Below are 12,142 nucleotides of genomic sequence, written 5' to 3' on the forward strand. Positions count from 1 at the left end.
CTGTGGTGAAAGTAGAGTGATAGAACTATTTTACTCCAAATTCTAATTTAGACATGAACAACACATATATATATATATATATATATATATGCCTATAGTGTAATTCATATATTTCACTACTTTTGTGAACCAAAAACGTTGGTAAAACAAAACTGAAACACCAAAAAAAATGGATGACATGAGTACATCTGTGTTTTCACAAGAGTTTTTAAGTTTTCCAAACATCTGATTTCTAAGCTAAGTATCTCATAAGACAGTGGCTCTAAGGTGAGTGACATTGCATTTCTAGCAAGACCAGAGACTGATCATTTTGATATGTGCCAACATGCCATGTTATAAGAAGTACTTTTAAAAGGTGATTTAAGGAGACATAAATACCCTTCACTTCAGTAAGATAAGGTAAGGCGATTTTATTTTAAAAGACAATGAAGGCAGGTTATATTGATTGATATATTTATTATATTGAAAGCCAATTTAATACATAGTCCCCTGAATCTGGAATAACGTACAATTTCCAGCCTCACAATGTCAGGAACTTTTCATCTACAGATTGCTTTGGTCTGGTTTTGCTCTTCACTGATTGGTTACTGAGACTTTGAACTCAAACGGACCTCCCCGTTTATAAAACGGACCTCCCCGTTTATAAAACGGACCTCCCCGTTTATTCGCGCGTAGTTTCGCGCGAATAAACGGACCTCCCCGTTAATCCGCGCGAAACTACGCGCGAATAAACGCGCGAATTGTGACGCAAAGGGCGTTCCATAGGCCACACTTCCACGCTCACCGGCAGGCACCGACTGGCCATCGGGAGGACCGGGAGGGTGTATGTTTGTGTGGCGCGAGCGAGCGAGAGAGAGACCTTACGTGCATTACCGTACCGCAGTGTGAACGCGGCTATTGTTGTTGTTGTTAGCATCTGGTGCTAGCTAGCTGCGCTAACGGATATAAGGAGCTGTTTAAATGAAAACAGAGGAGCACCCTATCCACACAACTGCGCCGAGCACTTGACTTTATGCAGGAAGCCAGACAGCGGGACATTGTACGAGAAGTCAGCACACTCATGATTGCAGCAACATGATTGCAGCGTCCAGGCAGCTCCCGTTCGAGCATATGCCTTGAGTTGCACATAGCTCCAACGATCACACACACACACACACACACACACACACACACACACACACACACACACACACACACACACACACACACACACACACACACACACACACACACACACACACACACACACACACACACACACACACACACACCATTTGTATTGAATGAGAGAGGTTCCAGGTTGTTGTGTTTAATATTCATGAGAATATTTGTCATTGTTCAAATGGTAATAAACATTAGCATAACGCATATGTGTCCACTCATATGTTGATAAGAGTATTACAAACTTGAAAAATATTCCTCTAAGGTACATTTAGAACAGATAAAAAATGTGCGATTAATTTGCGATTAATCGCGATTAACTATGGACAATCATGCGATTAATCGCGATTAAATATTTTAATCGACTGACAGCCCTAATATATATATATATATATATATATATATTTATATTGGACCGTCTGAATTTTAGATGGTGTAGTTGATAACCAAGTATACACAGACAGCACCAAGAGCTAGTTGGTGAACATATAGGGATCATTTTAGCAGTCAAAAAGCACAATCCCCCCCCCCCCTCAAAATAGACCAAGCAAGAGATCGAATGTTGCCAGAAACAAGACGGTAAAGGAATGCCAATGTCTGTCTTTGTGTAAATTGGCAATTGTTTGCTACTATGCTAATCATGCTTAATAATTAATATGATAATAGCTTAATGCTGCATTTAGAAGCACTAACCGCGTATTCCATGTTCCCCAAGTAACCAAATATTAAATTAATTCAACATTAAAGGCCAAACTTTTAAGCTAATTATTTATTAACAGTTACTTAAGAGCAACTAATGAAATACATTCAAAGCTCAATGCAAACTAAAGCACTCAACCTTGGGTTAAATGAAAGGATGAGAGCAACTACTTGAAATGTATTCACAGCATTTTCAGGTACATTAACATGTCATACAGTAATTGTACATTTCACATTTCAGATAGAGCCTTTTAAAGACTCTAAATGCGTTGTTGTTGTGTTTTGTTTGAACGCCTTCCATTTTCAAAGCATTCAAATTAGAGTTTTTAATGTGTGTGTGTGTGTGTGTGTGTGTGTGTGTGTGTGTGTGTGTGTGTGTGTGTGTGTGTGTGTGTGTGTGTGTGTGTGTGTGTGTGTGTGTGTGTGTGTGTGTGTGTGTGAGTTGCTGAAGGACACTTTTCTCCCCGTTTATAGGACACATACTGGAAGTCCTGTTGACGAACTCTGACTATACTTTTCATTTCAGTTTGAAATGTAGTGCTGTGTGTTTACTTTGACTATGACGTTTTTAAGAACATCACCGGCAATACTTTAATTGATTTTTCGTCACAATCCAAAATCTTATATCTATTATGTCTAATGTACATGTATAGTTTTTGCTCACATACTTTTGGCCATTTTATTTAAGATGCATATCTTTGGAAAAGTTCTCTCAGAGAAGAGGTCAAGGAGAAACTAAATGCAATGTCGGGGGAAATAAATGCAAAAAGTTAATAAAATTATCAATCTAATCGTAATTAACTTCTCTTAGAACATATGTGGTCTGGGATTTCAATTTTTAATCAATGTAATCTCCCTCTGTCTCTCTGTCTGATTACAGTAGGAGACTGACTCAGACACTTGATTAGCTGTCCTCACCCTGTTTGGCTGTGTCAACCTTATTCCCTAATTACATTACGTTTGACAGAAGGCTCACAGGGCATGCCCTGCTCACTGCTAGATTGGAAATGCACCACCATGGCAAAAACACAACATTTGATCTGATTAAAACAATTATAAAGATAATACCAACAACAAGGTATAACATTTCAATGTAATTATGTTCTTTTAGGGGGGAAATGTCACATTAGGGTGGTCCTTAAAATTGAAAGTCGAAAAGTCTAAGGTTTTCTTGACAAATAGAATGAATTATGGGGGTTGGAGCTTAGACTTTCCGACTTTCAATTTTAAGGACCATACTGAGGCTAAACTTCAAGGTTGACTAGGGAGGGGTAAATGTTGTTGGAATTTGAATACAATTCACCAGGAGAATTTTCTTGACTGTCAAATTCCAGTGGTTGGAGCTTAAAATAAATGAATTTGAAAATGTACATGGCACTAAGGACCACCCTAATGTCACATGCTCTGAAAGTGCATATTTCTGTAAATAATGAGCTGTATTGCTATTTTGTTAATGCAATAAAAAAAACGTATGTGAATCATTGAAAAGGGTGACAACGATAGTGGCTATTGTGAGGACCAGGTGCAATTTTTTATTTAAATAAAGCTCTATACTTACTTTTTCAAAAATTGTTTCATCTATGGCGTTTTGTAGACTGTACAATGCAGCTCCACTGTGGGGAGCTGTGTCTCTTTGTCTGCTCTGTCTTTCCGTTTGGCTTCCTTCCTTTCTTTCCGTCTGTTTTTCCTTTTGTCCCACTATCTCTGGCACATGGCATAATACGCATTGGCTGTAGGCCGTAGTTGCGCATGTTAAAAGCTCAGCTGGGAAGTCACAATGCCTCGGACTGATGCTCTGTGGCCTCAGTGTTTCACAAGTCTCTAGCTTGAACCGACCATCTGGGTGTGGGTGTGGGTGTGGGTGGGGGGGGGAGGTGGTGTGCGTGTGGAGAGGAGGCGTGCGTGTGGAGAGGAGGCGTGCGTGTGGAGAGGAGGCGTGCGTGTGGAGAGGAGGCGTGTGTGATGCGAGTGATGGAGTGTAGGCTGTAGGCAGACAGGTGTGTGTATGTAAAACGGTGTGTGTGTCTGTTCCTGTGCGTGCATGTGTGTTGATCCTTGAATTTGCATTCACCTCGCAGAGTGGTACAATTATCCATCAAAGCAAGTCTGAACTGTACAGGTGTGTGTGTGAGTGAATGTGTGTGTGTGTGGTGGGAGGGTAATCTCTCCTTTGATCTTCATGCATATGCAATGATCATCTACTGTGTGGGCAGCGCTTGAATTAGGAAGAAAAAGGGTGTGTGACAAATAAGCATCTACACAGCGTGCATCTTTTATTGGTGAATAGCATTTTTGTCTTTTTTAAGTGGAGGAATGAATGAATATGGAACGCCATACAGTAGTCATATGCCTTGTTCTTATATTGAAATGCAACTTTTTTTCAAGACAATTGATTAGATTTTATTTTCTTATCCTTGACATTTTCGTAGATGTGTGCGATTCAATTCCTTACTTTTCTTAATGTCAAATAACCTCAACTTAATTCTGCATACAACGACATTTCTCTGTATATAGGAATAATAAAACATTCAAAGTAAGCCTTTATTTGGTCAAATGTAAAGATGCAAAGTAAGAATGTAAAAAATGGACAAATCTTTAAAGAACTATTAACCAAAATTATAACACACTTTTAATACAGTCATAAAGATTCAGTCAGGCAGATTACTGTTGATAGTGGGGAATTCATTAAAGTTGGATTCCAGAGACAAACAAAAGAGGCAAAGATTTTGGTCCGGCAGGTGTCTGGCAAAACTCACAGAACTGGTTTGTTTGGGCAGGACAAAGAAGCATCTGAGCCTGATAATTGAAAGAGTACTCGTGTGATTTAGCATTGCACCTTCATTACACTTGGAGCATCACAGGAGACAGACAGAGAAGAAAAAGAAGAATCAAAGGTATGTCGACTTTCAGTCTCTTATTTCTTCCAAAAACACTTCACCAGGTGCCGATAAACAGCTGCATCCTTCACACTCCCATCAGTTTGCATCACAGGTATGTTTAAAATGTGCAGTCACCCAATGCAGAGATATCTGAGTGAAATCACAGAAAAACTAAACGTAAAAATACGTACACTGTATAATTATTTTAGATTTTATTTTGACAACTTGTTACTAGTTCTTACATATAAAAAATTGTGGAGTTTTTTTACCTTTAGCAGAACAATGGAGCATTTATTATCTGACTTTTGTTTGTTTTATGCATGCTAAAACACACACAAATGCAATGATACAAACCAGGCATGATTCAAATGTATACGATATCTGATTTAGTGAACCCAAAAAATATTCAAATTCATACTTGTACTTACAGTATTTTAGTGCATTACTTTCAATATTCCTTGGTCTATCCATCGTCAACTAGAGTCGGGTAATGGGGGAAGCAGTTCCAGCAGAGGGCCCCAAACTTCCCTTTCCCTGGGCCAATCAACCAGCTCTCACTGGGGTATTTCAAGGTGCTCCCACTCTTTCACCTGGGGTAAGCAGCTCTTCTCTGAGTCCCTCCCCAATGACTTAACTTCTCACCTTATTCCAAAGGGAGATGCCAGTCATCCACCAGAGAAAAGCCATTTCGGCTGCTTGTATTCGCAATCTCGTTCTTTCTGTCATGACCCATCCTTCATTACCATTGGTTAGAGTAGGATCGAAGATGGAGAGATTTGCCTTCTGGCTCAGCTCTCTCTTTGCCAGTGCAGTAAAGCTGCTCTGATTCTCAGGCCCCAACATGCTCCATTGTCCCCTCACTTGTGAACAAGACCCTGAGATTCTTGAACTCCTTCATTTGGGATAAGGACTCATTCCCTACTAGGAGTGGACAGTCAATCGGTTTCCGGCTGAGAACCATGGCCTCCTCCGGTATTTCTTGGTGAGAAATGTAACTGCTATACGATTCAAACCCTTATGGCCTAATTTTGCTTCCTTACAAAACGTCTTCTCATTCCCAGAACCACAGCAGACATTGAACAGCTGTTGTCAGGGTTAATAGCGTACCTTCAGGCAAGTAAAACCGACTTACATGATCGTCATTAGTAAATATCTGAATGCTGCAATGGGTAAACAGTACACAATTCAAAAAGGTTTGTCTTCTAAAAGATAGACACATACATACATAGCAATAAAACAAACAAAATAGCCACTAGTGTTGTGCACCAACATAAACGCTAGAGAGGTTGATGTTGTTTATGTTTGCTTTCTCTCATTCCAGGGGGGTATACTGCGAAGCAGGATTTTCGCTTAGCCGGCTAAATTCAGGGAAAACTCCGGCTTTCCGGTCATCCGAAGCTGGTTCTCTTTTTAGCAGGCTAGATCTCCATGGTAATATATGCTAAGCAGCTAACCTGGTCGGGACCAGGTTAGGTTGCAGGCTAAGAGCTCAACTCAGTGAAAGCACCGCCTGCTGACCAATCAGAGCTCAGTGTGCGGAGTTTAAAGCGATCAAGTCATATTACAGGAGAAAGGAAATACAGAAAAACTGCCGTCGCAGGAAAGACGGCCGGCAAAAATCACCGACTGTGTGAACGTGAACATTAATAGAATATCACCTCCATCTTCAGAGCAATCTGACTATTATAACATTAGTGTTAAGAAAGCTTACTTAAATATCTGCCACAACATAAGTAACCGGATCAGAGTAACATTAAGTACAGTCCGCGGCATATCACTTCATAATGTATCATATATCTCCTTATCTGAGTCAGCTGAGCCGTATCTGGCCGTGCAACACTCACAGTGTCACATACTGTATGCAGAAGTATTATTTTAAGCAACACATAAGTTGACGAAACACTCGAGACAAATGTAATTGAAGTCAGATCGTGTTTTAGACGGGGCAGTGATATCATAAACCTGTTAATGTACGCATTCAAACACTTGTTCTTTTTCCAGCTGTATTCACCTTGCAGGTGCAGCTATGTGGCTTTTATCCTGGATAAAGTGTTTAAGTCATGGATGTTTAAAGTTTAACTTCTTCATTTTTGACTAGTATTAAAGTTCACTTTTCATTCAGGAAGTATGACGCTGCGCTGTCAGTGCGCTTCTCCATGTTTGTGATTGGTCGAATGCTCCAAATACCACCCCTTTCATGTGAACGCGCACCTAACTAGATAGGACACGGCTGGCTTGAGCGATCCACTTGATAACCAGCGTCGTAGTACAGTTTAGCGAGAGCGCGTATGTTTTGGATTAGGCCAACCGGCTAACTCAAACATATCCAGGTTAGGTTGAACCAGCTTCGTAGCATAGGCCCCAGGCTTCTTGATTGTTTACACCTCTCATCCATCCTGTGTTTCCTGTGCTCATCAGTGTCAGCCCCGCCCCTGATTGGTCCCACCTGTGTCTTGTCACCTCGTGCTTAAATTCCCCTGTCTCCCAGTGTTCTTTGTCAGTTCGTATTGTCTTATGCTATGGTCAGGTCAATGTTTCTTGTGCTCGTGAAAAGTTTCATTCCTCACTACGTGAGCGCTTTCATTTTTTGTTCGCTATTTTTGTCATCTCGGCTAGAGATTGATAGTTACCCTTTTTGTTGTTCACTGCTGTATTGGAAAATAAAGTATCTTACAAATACTTTACCTCTGTCTCCCGGGTCGTGCAATTGGGTCCTACATCCTAAGTGTCTGAGTGCGTAACAGAACAAACTGACCATTGTGGACCCAGCCGACCCAAGAACGCTTCACGCCGCTCTGTCAGCACATGGCGTGAAGATTTTTCATCAAGAGGAACAGCTGGGTATAGTCAGCCAGGAAATGCAAGAGCTGAGAGGACGCCAGGCCGGGATTCAGGAACACTTATCTTCACAGATGCAACAACTGGTTGCCCAAATGAATCATTTTTTCACTCACCAACAGACTGCTCCTCCGGTGACGTCATCCACAGCTGAGAGGTTGCCTGTCAATACTCCAGCTGACTACCCAAGTCAGGCTGTTGCTTCCCCTTTACGGCTGGCTCTTCCGGAGAGATTTTCCGGAGATTCCTCAAATTGCAGAGCCTTTCTGGTACAGTGCGATCTGCATTTTCAACACAACCCAGGAGCTTTTTCATCTGACCATGGTAAAGTGGCGTTTATTGTGTCACATTTAACGGGAAGAGCTCCAGCCTGGGCTACTGCAGAATGGTCTTGAGAAACCGAACTATGTTACTCATTGGCCGATTTCATAGAGACTATGAGTCGCATTTTTGACCACTCATCGCCTGCTACAGAGGCCAGCAGAAGACTGTTTCAAATACGTCAGCTCAACCGTCAGGTGGTTGATTATGCCATCGAGTTTCGTACAGCAGCAGCGGACAGCGGATGGAATGTTCCGGCTCTTCGTGACGCCTTCATGACGGGACTTTCGGAACCGATAAAGGACCAGCTGGCTCCACTGGAGACACCCCGGGATCTGGAATCCCTCATTGCTGTGGCCATCCGGATCGATAACCGTCTTCGGGAAAGAGAGAGGGAGCGTTGATGCAACCGAGATGTTATTCCCAGCTTCCAGAATTCGTCTCGGAGGTTCGCGCCGCCAGCTGAGGATTTCCAGCCCATGTTACCAGACCGTCAGAGGACTACACTTCCGAATGACTCCGGTGAACCCATGCAGCTGGGAAGAACCAGGCTTTCTCTGGAGGAGAGGCAGCGCCGTCTACGGGAGGGTTGTTTCTACTGCGGCCAGCCGGATCATCAACTCGCTTCATGCCCGGGAAAAGATCGTGCTCACCAGTCAAAAGGAGGGCGCTGGTGAGCAAGTTTCCCGCAGACTTCCCTCCTCGACCTGTTACTCAGGTAAACATTTGTATTAACAATCAGACCATTGACCAGGGTGTGTTAATAGACTCAGGGGCTGACGAAAGCCTTATGGACTGGGGCGTAGTAAATCAGCTAGAAATAAAGACTGTTCCCGCAATCTCATCCTATTAATGCCAGTGCCTTAGACGGCCGCTTGTTGTTCACAGTTACCCATTGTACTGAGCCCATTCAGATTACTGTGAATAAGGACCATACCGAGAGCATGCAATTTCATATTTTTGAGTCGGCTCAGCACCCGATTATTTTGGGGTTTCCATGGCTGAAGACCCACAATCCTCACATTGACTGGCGTTCAGGGAAAATTAAGGAATGGGGAGAGGATTGTATGGGCAGGTGTAAACTTTCGCAACCTGTTAATGCACCAACAGACTCTCGTAGAATCATTATAGGTCACCCTGACTATCCTGATCTACAGAAGGTACCTCCCTGTTACCATGATTTAAAGGAAGCCTTTAACAAGTCCAAAGCCCTGTCGCTACCTCCTCACCGAGATTTTGACTGTCCCTTTGATCTCTCACTGGGAGCCCCCATTCCCAAGGGGAGACTTTACTCGATTTCGAGACCTGAGAGAGCAGCAATGGACGAATACATCTCCTCTTCACTCAAATCAGGGATTATCCGTCCTTCATCTTCTCCAGCCGGAGCGGGATTTTTCTTTGTGGGAAAGAAAGACGGGTCTCTGAGACCTTGCATAGACTACAGTCCACTAAATGACATTACGGTGAAGAACCGCTATCCTCTGCCACTCATATCATCTGCTTTTGAACTGCTTCAAACTGCCAAGATATTCACCAAGTTAGATTTAAGAAATGCATATCACTTGGTTAGAATAAGAAAAGGGGATGAGTGGAAGACAGGATTCAACACTCAGAGTGGTCACTATGAGTACCTAGTAATGCCTTTTGGACTATGCAATGCACCGGCTGTGTTTCAAGCTTTTGTGAATGAGATTTTGCGGTAATTTTTGAATATTTCAGTGTTTGTGTATCTGGATGATATTCTGATTTTCTCCCCAGACGCAAAATCTCATGTTAAGCATGTCCGCCAGGTTTTGCAGAAACTGCTGGAGAATCAGCTATATGTTAAGGCAGAGAAATGTGAGTTCCACACAGAAGAGGTGTCTTTCTTAGGATACATAATCTCACCTAATCATATGCAAATGAATCCTGCTAAAATCAGTGCAGTATCCCAGTGGCCCACACCAGACTCCAGGAAGAAGGTTCAGCAGTTTTTAGGGTTTGCTAACTTCTATAGGAAGTTTATTAGGAATTTAAGTTCTGTTGCTGCCCCTCTGCATGTTCTGACTTCTCCTAAGGTTCCCTTCAAGTGGACTCCCCAGGCGGACATCGCTTTCCAACGCCTCAGAGAGCGATTCACATCCGCTCCCATACTCACCATTCCAGATCCCCAGCGCCAGTTTATGGTCGAGGTTGATGCTTCCAATGAGGGAATTGGAGGATTACTGTCTCAACGTTCAGTAGAAGACAACAAAATGCATCCATGTGCTTAACTATCGCGGAAGTTGACAACGGCAGAGCGGAATTATGACGTGGGAAACAAGGAACTGTTAGCTGTAAAAGCTGCCCTCGAGGAATGGAGACACTGGCTAGAGGGTGCAGAGCAGCCGTTTTTAGTCAGGACAGATCACAAGAATCTGGAATATATAAGAAAGGCTAAACGTCTCAACTCCCGTCAGGCTAGGTGGACACTATTCTTTAGTAGGTTCAACTTCACACTCTCTTTTCGTCCCGGGTCTCAGAATCAAAAACCTGATGCTTTGTCTCGTCTTTACGATCCAGAACCACTTGCGGTCGAGCCCAAGACCATCCTTCCACTTAACCGTGTGATCGGAGCCTTTTCCTGGCAAGTGGAGTCGGACGTTAAAAAGGCGAAGGGCATGAATCCAGCACCTAGCGAGTGTCTCAACAATCTGCTGTTTGTTCCTGAGGCTCTTCACTCCAAGGTCATCCACTGGGCTCACTCATCTGTGCTTTCATGCCATCCGGGAGTAACAAGGACAATGTTCAGGATTCAACAACGTTTCTGGTGGCCAGCCATGAGGAAGGATGTGGCGGAGTACGTAGCAGCTTGTCCGGTGTGTGCGTGTAATAAGACCTCATCTCAAGTCAAGATGAGCTTGCTCCAGCCGCTGCCGATTCCCCAACGTCCTTGGTCACACATTTCGATGGATTTTGTGACAGGATTTCCTTCATCCAGAGGCAATACTACGGTCCTAACAGTGGTGGATCGATTTTCAAAGATGGCTCACTTCATCCCATTGACCAAGCTTCCCTCTGACAAAGTCACCGCAGAGGTCATGATGAATCATGTATTCAGGATCCATGGATTCCCTGATGACATTTGTGGGAATCTGACGTCATTGTCACCTGATGCGGTCACATGACCGGTGACCAGGTAAACAGGAAGCCATAAAAAGTTTGCCGTCAGTTCAAAAAAAGTCTCTCTTGGCTGCCTGTCACTGGTCTTCTCACAAAGGTAGGAATAACAGTTTTAAGGTGGTTTTATGGTCTTTTAAATTAACTTATGCAAGTGGCTCATTTAGTTTGGTTTTATTAGGGCGAGTGCAAGACGAGAGTTTACTATTGACGGAGGGAAACTCTCCCGACAGGCACAAGACCGGGTCTGTTATGAGTCATTTGCTTTTAAATGGCGTTTTTAAACCGACGTTTTTAATTGTGTTTTAAGCAACTTATTTATGTGTTTTACAGAGCTTAATGTACACAACCGGCCCAGCTACCCGGGATATTAAGCGACCATTTCCCCGGCAGGATTAAGCTGAGTTGGAAATATACTCTCTTGGAAGTATGCCTTGTTTTTAACTCTTTCATTTTATATTGAGTTGGTGAATGAGGCTGGCAACTAACATGTTATGTTTCCTTTTCAAAAGGACCAGGCCAGCCACTGTCCTATAGTGTTTCTTGTGTATTTTCTTGTGTATTTTCTTTCATGTGTAGGTGTATGGCAGTATAATCATTTTATTATTTGTGTCGTAGGTTGCGCTCCTCTGCGGCGTAGGCCTGGGCCCGGGTGGAACGCTGCCTGCCTTCAGTGTAGGGACTGCACGGTGTGACACTTTCTTTTCTATATGCTAAATATCTCACTGTTATTATTTCATAGAGTTTGTTGTTTAAATATTGCATGCATATGTTGTTTTGGTGTGTGGCTTTTCTTGTTTTTGTCCCTCACGATTAGCAGGCACTGCAACCCAGCGGACCGGGCCTGCCCAGCGGAGGAGGGTAACTTATATATGTATTGAATTATATTTGCCATTTTTATACTTTACATGAATTGATATTTTAAATAGTTTCCAAACACTTGTTAAATAAAGCTGTATTATGTTTTTGGAATTCATGCCTCCGTCATAATTGAACCGATTAAGGGAAGCTTTAAAATCGATCCACGACTTAGGGTCTACGGGTTCCTCCTGCCCCTTAGCAGGAGGTGGCGTTGTCAGTGACTAGCTTTACATGTGGCAACCTCA

At 42.8% G+C, this 12,142-nt stretch overlaps 1 protein-coding gene and 1 long non-coding RNA gene across 3 annotated transcripts in view; one reads left to right on the top strand and one right to left on the bottom strand.

Moving 5' to 3' along the window:
- Positions 1 to 5,582, bottom strand: part of LOC117445002 (regulator of G-protein signaling 8-like) — a 34,594-nt gene extending 29,012 nt beyond the window's left edge. Inside the window, exon 1 of the mRNA XM_071203027.1 lies at positions 5,483 to 5,582. Coding sequence (XP_071059128.1) covers positions 5,483 to 5,582 — 100 coding nt within the window. The remainder of the gene's footprint in view (positions 1 to 5,482) is intronic.
- Positions 5,583 to 11,055: 5,473 nt separating this feature from the next.
- On the top strand, positions 11,056 to 12,142 carry LOC117445240 (uncharacterized). 2 transcript variants are annotated; one of them, XR_011643167.1, is made up of 3 exons: positions 11,056 to 11,136; positions 11,218 to 11,281; positions 11,370 to 12,142. It is a non-coding gene; the product is annotated as an uncharacterized lncRNA (long non-coding RNA). The 2 variants fall into 2 exon arrangements; XR_004551953.2 differs by lacking the exon at positions 11,218 to 11,281 and having other exon boundaries at positions 11,083 to 11,136; positions 11,370 to 11,463; positions 11,655 to 12,142.

Source organism: Pseudochaenichthys georgianus, chromosome 4 (assembly GCF_902827115.2).
Source record: "Pseudochaenichthys georgianus chromosome 4, fPseGeo1.2, whole genome shotgun sequence".
Lineage (NCBI taxonomy): Eukaryota > Metazoa > Chordata > Actinopteri > Perciformes > Channichthyidae > Pseudochaenichthys > Pseudochaenichthys georgianus.